Source organism: Dermacentor variabilis, chromosome 10, assembly GCF_050947875.1.
Source record: "Dermacentor variabilis isolate Ectoservices chromosome 10, ASM5094787v1, whole genome shotgun sequence".
NCBI lineage: Eukaryota > Metazoa > Arthropoda > Arachnida > Ixodida > Ixodidae > Dermacentor > Dermacentor variabilis.
The window spans coordinates 52,999,286-53,013,090 of record NC_134577.1 but is presented as its reverse complement, the minus strand read 5'-3'; the positions used below and the strand labels follow the sequence as shown (position 1 = coordinate 53,013,090).

At 41.5% G+C, this 13,805-nt stretch overlaps 1 protein-coding gene across 1 annotated transcript; it reads right to left on the bottom strand.

Moving 5' to 3' along the window:
- Positions 1-2,012: 2,012 nt before the first annotated feature.
- Positions 2,013-11,991, bottom strand: LOC142559242 (neprilysin-1-like). The gene is made up of 4 exons (XM_075670869.1): positions 11,915-11,991; positions 11,053-11,208; positions 6,368-6,448; positions 2,013-2,248 (listed from the first exon to the last, which is right to left on the bottom strand). The coding sequence occupies exons 1-4, from the start codon at positions 11,970-11,972 to the stop codon at positions 2,013-2,015; spliced, it is 531 nt and encodes a 176-aa protein (XP_075526984.1). The 5' UTR covers positions 11,973-11,991.
- Between the last annotated feature and the right edge of the window lie 1,814 nt (positions 11,992-13,805).

Genomic DNA, 13,805 nt, shown 5'->3' with positions numbered 1-13,805 from the left:
AACAAACAGTAGCAAGAACTCGCAAGTAATCATTTTGTAACTTGTTTGGGCAGCAACTAGCGTATGTAATGCGGCTCTGTATAAAGGGTTGGGGGCCAGAGACCGTATTCTTTAAGTCTTCATTGGTTGCCCGGATGATCTCGTTTTGTTTTCATTCGAATGCCCACATAACGGCTCTCAATTTTGGCTCAAAGTCACTCGAAGGGTCGCCGACAACAGGAACCTAACAGCATTCCATGCTTAACATCTAGAAGGTAATGTTTTGCCGTGCAGCAACTGGTATAAGCGACTACGTGACGTCATAGCAGCAATGTTCTGGAGATCACTTACAGTGTAAGGCGTTCACAAAAAAGGCAACGCGCATTTTCTTTCCTAACCCTTAGCAAGTAACAGTGTTATGTGTTACGTCAGACGATCTGTCCCTTAAGATGTCAGTGCGCTGCGGAAGTTGACTGGCAAACAGCAGCGGTAAGTGCAAGTGTTTATTGTATATAATTTTAAGAGAAATACAGGCATTAGTGCAGATGGTGAAGTTGCTTAAAAAAGAAAATACATTTTCCATGCACGTGAAGCTGCTTTACACACACTTATGCTGTCTAGAAATATGCCACACAGCTCATCAATGGCTCAATGTCATTCTTTAACTAAAAGAAAGAGCAATTCTTTTATTGTTCAAGAAAACTTTTTATGTGCTGTGCCACATGGGCGAACATATGGAAACAGACTTATACAGTGGACAAAGAGGGAACTAGGGAAGCATGAGGCAGGCAACTGCTGCTGAGAGGGGCGCAATGTTCCCTTCTTCTTGATAAAGGATTGAATAGAAACAGAAATTGAAGACAGGAAGAAGATAAGAGGAAAAAGGGAACGAAATGACTGGGCCACAAGGGCTCAAGCGAAGTAATGACAATAAAATAATTTGCATAAATGTGCGAAACATTTGTGGTGATTAAAGGCGAACTCTGTAGATGCCATCTTGTGGAAGTTTGCTAAGCAGGTGCGTCTTTACACGTCCTTCTTGCCGGTGAATAGCGACGCTCCCAGCACAGGTGCACTGTTGCGTTCTCGCTTGGATTGCGCAAATGCATCTTATAGCTTTGCATGTGATTTAAAAAATTCTTCAAGTACGCTGCGCTTGAGCTTTCCTAAAATCTCGCAGGAGCAGGGGAAGAATGTTGGGAAGACCAGGTGTAAATGTTAACTAATCTAGAAGTAAGGTGTTTCTGACTAGTGTTCGCATTATTTGATAGAAAGAGATGAAATATTGACTAGGACGTGAACACTGTCTTGTTTAGGTTTCAATACCAATAAACGCAACTACAGCGTGCAATAGCTTAATGCTCACCGTTATTAAGTTGTTCTCGAAGGTAAAAACTTCGGAAAAAATTTTGAAAATGTCCGTGTTGGTCCTTCCGAGAAGCTTGATAGAAGCACCAATGAGGTCTATTGACGCCACCTTATTGATGTCGAGGACAACTAACTGTAAAAAAATAAACAAGATTCTTGGCTACTACTAATTGCGTGCTGCTATACCAGATTTATTCTTCATAATGATAAATGAGACTGAGTGACAGAGTCTAACAGTTCAGAGACGTGCACATCGTCACATTCAATTATGGCTATCCAAATGTGTAATTATCCATTTTGATGCAATTTTGTTTGTTGCCTATGCCTTGCATTTACGAGAGGTTCGTTTGCGTTGTCTTATTAAATGAGATTATTACTTTTTCTTTCCGATAACCAGAAGATCTTTACAAAAACTAAAATGTGCCAATGCGAAGGCCAGGCTGCTAATAACTAAAAGTCTTTTAGCTTGCTTGAGGTGAATACAAGTCATGCGTAGGCGTCCATACCAGATATGTTGAAGCTCAACTTTCTCAGATAGTGTTGAAATGTAGGGAATTTCAAGAAACATTATTCCTAGCAAAGTTTCACATATATATTTATATAGGATCACAGCATTCACCATTATTTAAGATTCTGTTTTCTATTTCACTATACAGACTACAGTATTATATCATGAAATAGTATGTGATCACCTTTATGACATTTCTGTCAACTTCGTTTATTCCTCGTCCCATGAGTAACTTAATAATAGGACTTATTCCAACGGAACCGATAACATCACTGTAGGTGTTGAATGGTAGTGCTTCACTTGAGGGGTTAGTCATAATTATGGGCCAATTGTCAAACCCGGCAGACCTCACAATATCTTTGACATCCTCTTTTTGGTTTCCATTCGGGACACCTAGAAGAGATTGTGGAAGCGTAAGCTCACTAGTTGACGAAGTATATATTCTTTAAAATTTTGCATGGAAATGAGTAGAATGCCTTCTGCCGAGAAACGAGAATTGCACAAATATTGAAAACTAGCTGAAATTGAAGACAAATTATAGAAACTAACTTAGATTCGGAAAACATTCTTTTCGCTTACGGCCACTCACCAGACTCGCTAACAATCTATTCAGCCAGGCTGACTAAGACTCACGAAAGTTATCCTCAGCCGCAGCGTGCTTTGGCAGGGCTGTGGAAGCTAGATAACGTGTTGTAGAATAAATAATAGAATATAGCCGATGCCTGCACACATAAAAGTGAAACTTCAACTACTGTTCTCCGCTTCTGTTCTCTACCGAGAAATAGCTACCGCTCAAAAATCCAATGTATTTCAAGGAAGCCCTGGGACACACTTTTAGTTTCTTTTGCGGCAAACCAAGATTATGTCAAAGTCACGTCAATACAAGTAAACACGAATCACCGAAAGTACCTTGGTTATAAACGCCTGTTTTTTTTTTTTTCATACCAAACTTGTCTACGTGCAGCCGAGATATACGTTGTGAGGCGTTTACGTTTTCTCCAACATTCACCCTCAAAAGTGCGCGAGAGGCAGGAAATTAAACGCATTTATCAGCTATTACATTTGTGTAATTATTAACAGCAAAGGGCAAACCAACTAAGAGGGCAACGAGAGCTCATGACTCCTCAATTTGGCCTAACCACCTGATCAGTTTTCTTTCGCTCTTTTGTATTGGAGACTATTCTAAGATATGTCGTTTGAAAACGCTGAAAGTAACTTTCACTTCCAGAACATAATCTTCCCTGTTTAACAGTTCCCTGTCACTGTTGTTTACTAAGTCCACGGAACAACAAGAACATGATTGGTGCAATATGGAACAAGCACGGCTGATAAAAAATGTGTTCCATTCACACGATGCCAAAAAGGTCGCATAAGTTAGATACTTATATTATCCGGCTTAGACTTAGTGTTAAATTAGTGGCAGAAAGGCACAATCCTGTGCATTTGGTACACCCGTGGCTACTACCAGTATTTTTACAAACAAAGCAAATGGGAACTTGCATGGAGTGTGCAGAGATTTCTGTATTATCCATGGTCTACCCGCAGAAGAAAGGCAGCAAGATTAGGGACAAAGGAAAATCGATGGTGTGCTTCCTTTGTTTCACCTTTCTGCACACAAATAGTAATATATACTTCCGATTAGTCCCATTCGCAAAACTGTGTGCAAGGTTTCCGTATTCTTGTTGTGCACCGAGAAGATGTGCGTGGATGGTTGAATAGTGCTTTAACGTGGTAACGCTGGCAGACGGCGTGTGTTTGCATCATTCGCATATGGGAATGGTTCTGTGTGTGCAGTCGGCTGATCGGGAGGTGTCAAAGCCTGGGGCACTTGTTCCTAAATTATTGGTGGGATCGCCGGAGTTTGACATTGCGCAGACGCTTGCGTAGTCAACAACAGCGAAGGCTGTCGGACAACGTGCTCTCGCACAAATGATTTGTTACCGCAAACTACTTCCATCACAGTTTATAATGAAGTCGACGAGGGAACCTCCTGAAAAGCGCCAGCTCCTATGGTTCAGCCGCACACCGGAGCGGTGTAAAAAACCCGCATCAACTATGTCGCCAGTATACTTTGCCAGCAACATATCAAAAACCTTATCCTTGAGACATTGGAATGTGTGTAATCTTTTCTTATTCCATTATGGATGAGCTAGTGATCTTGCAGATTGATCTACACAATCTATATAGCTGAAAAAGCGTGTGAGCGGTGCTTGCACGTGTCTTCGTAAGTGCGAGGTAGCCGAACTTTTTTGAGAACACAACTCTAAACGCGGCTTCAGTGGATAGGTAAGATTCATGATTATGTTGCCAAAGGTTTGCAATGTCTAACGAACTAAATGGCTTGCTATACTGCTGTGCAGTGTTGTTGCACCTTGCTACGGATCTCAAAGTTTAAGACGACAACAATAATTTCCTAACTTTACTGACATCTATGCCACTAAAAGCGGGCGCGCATCGGGTAATCATCACCATTACCGGCATGACCGGCAACCGATGGGCGGTGCCTCACGCGCTGATTTTGCTAGGTGTGTTTGGGGCAGTGGGTCGCTTGGGGCTGCAAATTTCAAAGAATAAATTTCTGGAGTAATAGTTATAGGATCATCGTTGTAAGATGCCTTTTTTGGTTCATTTACGTAATTATGCGAGGATAATTCGGTATCTAGAGGTATATAATGATGAGCGTGTGGCGGGACAGAATACAGCGGCCGTGTTGTCACTGTCTGATATGGTCTGGGTTGTCTAAACGTAAGGTCTCGGTCTCAAAAGTGCGAATCAAGATGCAAACAAACACCTGAAGTTTTATTAACGTATGGGTTAAAGCAACTTGGTTGTCAGAATCATCCGAAAGACAAAAACTTGGCTGTTTTCATAGAGCTGCGTAATACAGTTGTGAACTCATGAGCACAGTCAAGCATTGCCTACTATTATGTGGCTCAAGAGAACGGGAGCTGCAGCGAATTTTCTTCAAACCTTAAGCAATCATGTAGCCATCGTCCTCGCACTCTTGAATGGCAAGGGAACCAGAATACACAGCGACTCGAGGGCGGCAGTTAGAGCCTTTGCCAAGAGCACCGTTTCCAGACAGGCACATGAGATTCCCCGCGACGAGGAGGTTAACCCACGCACGATCGTTTGGTTTTCCGCACACACGGTAGAAATTGAAGGAGACGCGACTAATCTCAACCAGTCGGCTCACGACGCTGCGCGAGGGCTTACAGACCGCGTTGCGCTAGGGCAGCCGGGCTTGGAGGTTACGTACTGCGGGACCATCTTCTCATAAAACGAACTCCCGAAGCACATTTACTTGGCGCACAGACCAAATCCGCCTCTGCACATCAAGCTAAACAGACCCCAAACTCTCATCCTGAGGCTTTTGCAGACGGGATCCTATCCCAATCCCCTATTAATAAGAAAAATATTTCCCGAAGCCTTGGCTACATACTCTTGACCGTGATGCGGTAGCGTAGCAGACTTAGGACATAGGCTCTGGTTGTGGTCCGCGTCACGCACTGACAAGGACAACACCAAAGAGCGTTGATACGCGGGTCCTCCGTAGCCCCGAACTAGATGGGCAGTCCATCGGGCCCGCGATGTGGCCGAGAGGCTAGGCCTTTCGGTCCTGACGTGGGAACGGCCCGCTTCGGGCTAGGAAACTAGCGCGACCTGAAGGACATGAATAAAGTTTTTCATACTACACCATACCATACCATATCATAAAAAATATGCTGTTACATTCGAGTGCGTTAATATTACCACGAGCAAAGGAAATGCCTCATTTATTGGCGATCTTCAGCGTAGTCATATCTTTTGTGACATAATTACAATAAGTGGGCCTTTCGTCTTAGTTGATCAAATACGCATAAGCCTGCAGAAATCGTTTACTGCTTCTGTTGTAAAAGAACATACGTGGATTAAAAGTTAACACAAATAGAGTGAATAATTTTCCGAAGGGCTCGATATTTGTCTAGTAAGTTTGCCTAAGCGCTCGCTACCATATATATACACAGATTTATCCAAGGCAAACAACTAATTGATGTTTTTGCGGCATTTTGTCAGGCAATGGTCAGTTTTTTTTATTTACCGTCTAGGCTGAATGATTTCTAATGTATTTTTGCAGTGCTAAGCATCCAAATCTTTATTCAAGATGTCATCCTTCAGCTTACGTACAACCCACGCGGGTAATGTTCTTAATTGCGAGAAGGCTGAAACTTTTTTGCATTAGCTAGCACTGCGCTTTATTCTCTGTGATGCAAGACCTGTTCATAATGTTGTTCATTTGTTGGTTGCGCAATTGCTTCGATATATGCTCTAGCTGAGCCAACGGCTTGTTATGTTGCATATAATGAACTAAATCTCATATTTATTCAAATCCGATTATACTAACGTATTTCAGATGTTCGCGGAACAACATATATTGTCATCAAATAAGTACCAAACAATCTCAGCCTCTTTTGATGGCAGACCTACGTCAGAAAGCTGTAACTGATCCGATTATGAACGCCAGTCACGTACCCATACAAGCCTTGTAGAGCATGGTCGCTTTATCTGTGACACTATTCCCAGTGCCAGAAGTAGTCGTAGCATTTAGTATTCCTAAAAAGAACAAAAATTCAGTGCATTCTAAAAAACTACAGTGCCCCTTGCTGCAAATATGCTTGATAGTGGAAAAAATCTCGCTCTTTCTACAAGAGCACCCCTCTTTGTACCCCGCATAGCACACCAGTTGATTGTAACAGGTAATATTTATTTCAATATTCTTTTTTGCTGGGCATAATAGGTGGAACCTAAGGGTAGTTTAAAAATGTATCCTTTACAATTACTCTTGAAATCAGTTATCTAAGTAAAATTGTGATTAAGAAACTTGGCTCTTTCAAAAGCAGATGCAAAGAGCTATGAATCACATAGCTAGTAAAACTACAAAGTTGTGCTTACCAATAACCGGACCTTACAGTTACATAATACCTGAATAAACAAATGACAAAAAATAATACACTCGTAAAAATACTCACTGAGAGAGGGTCGTCATGCATTTACATGAGTCTATGGGCCGTCTGCCTTAGGTTGGCTTTCGGCATATTTTGCAATTAAACAATTACAGGTATTTGCATATTTTCCTTTGTGATTGGTTGAATATTTGCCGACTATGATCGGCACCAACTCACACCTTATTCAATATATTTTAGGTACAAACCGCACTAGCTCCTTGTCTCCGCGTGTAGGTTGACTCTCTCATAGATGACACCTTAACCGCACACTAAAAACGATCGATTTTCTGCTTATTAGTCAGCTATCACTTGTGACTGCCTTTGAAGATGCTGTAACCGTACTGCAAAATGCTATACTAGCAATTGCAGCGCAAATAGGCCCGCTATAAAATAATGCCTCGAACTAGTCCCGCTTGCTTCTTTGTTTTTCTTACTGAACATGAGGAAGACCCGATAATGGAAATGCAGCATTTTGGCATTATTGACACATAAATTTTTCTGGCAATAGCTTACCTTACAGACATCTCCATGGCACCATTGGAAACCATCTATGGCTTACTTTATTTATCAAAAAGCCATTGCGCCTTTAGAAATCTAGCTTCAAAATTCAGCTGTGCTGAGGGCATTGACAATACGCCAGCAACAGGGACATTATAGGAAGACGAGGGTTGTGGGTGTCGCCTGTTTCATGGGCTAACGCTTTTCCGGGTACACATTGTCACCCTCTAATGTTTGTTATGGGTCAGAAATGAGTACGCTCTCTAGTTTGGGTTTTCTGGAAAGGTTTCTCACGTAGGAACCATGCACGAAAGAAAGAATTATCGCACCTCTGTCGTTATATCCACTATTGTTCTGGCAGACTCACTTTGGTCCGGTAGCACTTGCGGAAGTGCCAAAGAAAGGTATCGACACGTATAGAACTCGCCTTTGCACACGAAATTACAGTATGTGCTCCAGTGACAGCAGATTAGACGCAACGTTTTGCGCATGTTTTGAGGAGGACGGAAGTTAAATATCGCAAGCGCTGTAGCCATGTATCCAACGTTGAAGTGACCATGACGATAATCTTGGGGTACAAGCTTTGAAAAGGTATGCATTGCACTGAAATACCAGATTCATTGCTTGTGCCGCTAGATTCGTGTTATGGTGAATAATAAGAGGGAAGTACTTCCAGAGAAATGTATGCAGATAAGCGGTGTGTGCACATTTCAGTATTGTGTCAGCACACTATTCCTAACAAAAGCGCTTGTGAAATGGACCTGTACACGCATATATCAAATTAAAAGCGCGTCTTTCTGTAATATTGTCGTTAAGTTTTGCCCGCTCGAAAACGCGTAGTTTCGCAGCTTCCTTGCTTTACTAACTCTACAGAACATTTTTTTTTTACCAGACACATAGCAGTATGCAATGGACCCATTTCTTATAAGTTCAATCGCTAAAACCAATATTTCTATGGCATTTCTTACAATGCCCTCATACAAGAGCTCGTGTGGTAATACTCAGTAAACAGAGGCACGGAAGCAAAAAAAAAATTGGTGAAAAAGTTGAGCGGAAACAACGCCAAGCGGTGCCTCCAAATATCTACAAAATTGTAAGAAGAAAGTCAGCCACCACAGTATAACAGCATACTATGCGGTTTTCATGCAGGCATACGTAGCCTCCGAACACGGTGTATACTGTTCGACAGGGCCTTGGTGTGCGCTAGTTGGTAACACATCTCGACAAAGTAGCTTAGAAATTGAGACATGGACAATGGCACAGGTGAAGATAACTGTTTATCTCTGCCACTTTTTATCCACGTACTCATACTATGACTATTCCTGCGCTATTTACATCGCACGAGTGAGCGGCGGCTAATGAGCCAAGAGGCCCGAGTTAATGGCGGCAGGTAAGTTCTGGGGATATGAGCTGCAGACGCACAATGACTAAAACGACAGTTCTTGCATGTGCTTTCACTGGGAATCATGCTAGCAGTTCTGAGTGCTCACATCCGGGTTGGAGAAGGAATTGAAGCAGAAAAACTTGAATTTTGTTGCTCTTCCTTGCCGCCCTCCAAGCCTACCTCATACTTTGTCCCTTCTGAGGGACGCTGTTGCTGTCACATTGACAACTGCTCACCTAATCAGAAATCTGCTTTCACCTTCTGTGCAGCAACTCTATTTCTCAGTTGAACGGAGGCTTAACCTAGAATCATCAATATGTTTCCTGGCACACTTTATAGACGTATGCTTTTGTAAGCATTGCAAGTGGTGGCCTTCTTTCAACAGTACAAATTAACAATTCCAAGTCATTTTGTTCACTGCTACAATAGCATCGCTTCCTGTCTACACGCAATGAATGACAAATTGTTTGCACGACGTTACTTGAGACTCATAGAAGTCAGCATTTTATAGAAATTAGTCATTTTAGAAGCAGGCTTAAGGAACACGAACAAGAGAAAGACTCAAATGATAGCCTAAGTATTATTGACTCTTACATGCAAACCCTTATCAAAAGCAGTAGTTCATCACTTGAAAGAACAGAATCCTGACAGCTGCTTGAAATTGAGCATGGACAATGAAAAATCTACAATCCATTCATTTGCGTCCGCTTTTATTTACTGTGGACATATCATTCAAAGATGGTATGAGTACAAATGATCGCTGATCGCCAATACAGGCTGTAATGCCGATTGGTGATGCGTATAACCAAATAAATGAATGAGACAGCAATGGGTTATAAATGAAGGGCCGTATACCGCTCAATGTGTTTGACTGAGTAACTTGATGTCCAAACTCATGCTTGAAGAATTGAGCATTAGTCTGCGACCCGCACCGCATTTCTAACGGCGACAAAATCTATCTGCATGATCCTTAGTTTATACTTTGCAAAGCACATTTTTTCAACCTTCGACAGCTGTCGGTTTTTAAAGTGAATGCGAGATTGAGCATCTGGTGCAACTTTTGCTTCACTATTCACTGTGACGTAGTGTTTGCGCCTTTGTGTCCCATTTCAGTGGATAGTAGGCGATTACGTGCATATTATGTTTTCCCCTATTGGTATATTTACTACTCCAGCCTTCACAATCGTGAATCACTAGCAAATCACTTAGCTTCTGTAGTTTTAAGTTCTGAGCAGTACTTTGGCCACTTGAACTAATGCAATAGACTTGTTGGCATCTCACTATCCACGCACAAAGTATCAATCATTCGACCTAGATTGGTTCTATTTCCTGTAAACGTTGCAACCACCTCTTCCGCCGGCCAAAGCGCTCCATTTTTCAAGATACCTGCACAACAAGTTATCGATGAAACGTTACGAGTACGTCATACTGCATGCACAGTTTCTCAGACGGCATGTTCTGTGCAGCCCTTTTGCTATGCCACTGGTGCCTAAACCGATATGCTACTATTGGTTCCCCTTAGTAGCTCTTATTGAGCGCACAAATTTTTATAAGAATGCAGTTTAGCCGGATATGAAAAAAGCTGTAAAGCTGGGCTAAATGTGAACTGCATTTTTAAGTTGCACAGTGCAATACAAAGGCGCAAGCAATTACGCATTGTTTTTCGCAGAGTAGATTTGCGTGGAAAGCAATATGGAAACAAATTGACTTGACTTGCAATTTCTTTGCTTTTTAAATACATATTGTGCTCAAATACGGTGCTGACTGCATATAATGAGTTGCTGATGATTTCAGGGATGGTGGTACGTTCGCCATATTAGTTATCCTTTGACAGTTATCTTTTGATATTAGTTATCTTCGCAACCAGTAGTACAATGCACTGATGCACAGCTATGGTATCTGAGAAACGTTGTCATGTCCACCTCTTGTTCTGGTGTGTTACCAACGTAGCAGCTTGTGCTGAAGTTTATGGTGCTACTTCTTGTCCGTCTGAAGGTGCACACCTTAATGCCTAAGCTTCCATCCTAGCTTCTGGTACGAAAAGGCCAGAATTCTCGCACAGCAGCTTTTTTTTCCTTAGTGCGAATTACGTTCGTCCCCTGAGAATACCTTCTTTCTAGAATTTCTTTCTCTGTGCAATACCTACGTGACGTGATAGTGGTCTCAGCACCGGAAATATAGCTGTGTTTAGTCGGCAAATCCTAAACGCACAGGAAATCGCAAATATTATGAAGTAATTGAATATGTGTTTGTTAAGGAACAATTTCTTTTTGCATGTTAGGTTACATGAAAGGCAACAATTCAAAGAAGAACAGCAAACATATCCTCACTTGCCAAGGCTTTCACGAATTCTTGACGAATACGTTCTAGAGCATCACGTGGCGTATTCTTCTTTTCGTTCTTCTTAATCCATGTACCACACGCATAAGAAAAGAAATCTTCGCAAGGGCTAACATCTTTGTCTATGTAATTGCTTATAAGTTGAGCTGGAAGAAATCAGGAAAAGTAAAATTTCTCGTACCGGTCCATTATGTGTTATCGAAAACAGCACCTTACAAAAAATAACTGCAATAATCTAAACCATCTTTTTCTCTACAGCAACGAACATGCACAATTCTTCCTCATAGTTTTGTTTAGAGAAGTAGTTTGCATCAGTGTAGATTTATTGTAATGGCTGATAAATAGCATGTTTTGTCGATCAACCCAAGTAGCTATAATTCCAACAAGAAATATGTTAGAACTGCTCTTACTCTAAAAGTATGCCTAATAACTGACATTTCAAAAGCAAAGATATAGCTATTAAAGGTTTGTGCATTTCAATTTTGGAAATTCATACCTCAGAAATAAAGACATTTCTGGCAACAACCAAACTTCACATTTAGAAAGCAGCCCATCAAAATCCAGCTACAGGCAGTGTCGTCAATAATACTTTACTGTAATATAATGTGCTGCTTTATGCGCTCCACAATATTTATTATTCGCTACAGCAATGCAACTTTATTTTATTATTACACTCTTATATTGAGTGCAATCGTTTATTACTTACTACGCCTAAAAATTGCTTTTTACAGCAGTGTAATAAACTTTGATTTTTCGGAAAGCTTTTTCTTTCTTTGAAATGGTAGGTTCAGCTTTCTGTGCGCTTTGTCTCGTTTAAATATGACTCATGATGCTTGTAGATATTCAATATACCTCGTTTCTTGCACTTGAAAGTCCTACACACTGGCTGTCCCCCGTCTGGAAAGGTCATTCAAGAAATAATTGTGAGTAGATAAAAAGTGGTTGCGCATTAATAGGCAAATATTTATTTCCTGTGTTTTCACTAAATCGTCGTGAGTTTACCGGTGAAACAATTTGCTCTAGCTCAGTGCGCCGAATATCCTTACATGTTCGCTTTTCGTAGCCCAAAAAAATGTTTATCACTTATTGCCAAACGTAAAGGCATAAGTATGATATCTTTTGTATCATTTATGGTCAACTTCAAGCACATAAAGAATTTCTAATCACCCCTGTGATCATTATTAACGCCTTGTATTCTTTGTATAGTGGTATGCTACCGATAGACCCATCTGGCAACGTTCACAGCGCATGCACAACGGCCCTGTCGGTGTCATGAAGATATTAGTTCTCAGAATTTTCCCTCTCGACGTAGGTTCAGTGCAAAATTGAGGGGAATGTCGAGCACAACGTAAGTGTGCATTTCCTGGCGAAGCATGGGAGAGGGTGTATTTACTCGACCTCTCCTGTGTGGCCTTTGGTCTCGAGTGTTAGTAGGGTTTGCCATGGTTTCTCATGGTGTCATTAATGCATCATAAAATCATTATTTCATACTACTAATGGATGTACTACTGGATCTCCTTAATGCTGAAAACATTTGTGTTCCTTATTTGTGTTTTGCTTTTCATGCTTATAACCCGCTTCAGAATAAAAACACGAAAAGCGAAAGACAGGACGAGCGGGTAAAGAGCACAGGGCAGCGCTCTGTCGTGTACTCTTCAGTGGCTCGTCATGTGTTGCGCTGTTCCTGTTTGTATTCTCAAGATGAACCAACCAGCGCCATTGAGCACACTTATAACCCACTTTTATGGTAGTTGTTGTGGTTATCCCTCCATATCTAATGTCCAATTCTGGGCCCTCAAGGCAAGTAAATGAAAGAAATGAAATGAAAATAAACACGCATCCTGCCAAAGGTGCTGTTCAGACCGCTTAGTACAACTGCCGATGCATTGTGTTGCATCGATGGGCTAGTGACATTTGTCACGGAATAGGTATATTCTTTATAATAAGGTATGGTATTTCCGCGGCCTGATTGTAAAAGCATTCTGTCCTTAACATGTGGGGGTATTTTTCGGCTGCCTTTGCCATCGCCCTAATCATGGTAAAGATGTTAAGCGTAGTTTTTAGTTAAATATTTTACAGCGCGCGATTCATGCCCATACATCTGAGCCACGGTTATCATGGTGAGTGCATACTTAAAACGCCTGTCGCACTTTCAAAACCTCCCAATCTGCACAAGGGAAATGCCAACGTGTGATTCTTTAAGAGGGCCACTGCCGGCAATTAGTGTGCTGTCTCTGTTACAATACTCCCACTTCCCATTTTGTGCATCCGTTTGTTATGACACGCTTTACCATGAACGCGATGCTCTGGTTTCGAAGTACTTTGTGTGTGTTTCGTGCTTTGATATTGTTGTGTCCTCAGGAATAGAACGGAGGCCGATGTGCTCGCTTATGCGGCGCTGTGCCCCTGCTTCATTCCACAATGAAGACCTCATTTTAACGAAGTATACCTTGTCACTCTCGACACTGAAACAACGAGCAATCATTATCACCACCGAGCGATAGTTTTATATTCCTGAAGGTCATGTCACAAATAATTTAGCAACGCAGATTCAGCTCCTGCCCCTGCAAGCTAAGGCTTTTTGTAGTATCCGAACATAGTGTTAATGTGGAAACAGGATTGAGTAGGTAGTATTGATGGCATATAAAAATGCAAAGCTTACGTTCATATCACGAAGCAGGAAGCAGTGGTTTTCGGGAACACTGTTATAGTTCTTCGGACAAAATTGTTGTGTTACAAGATG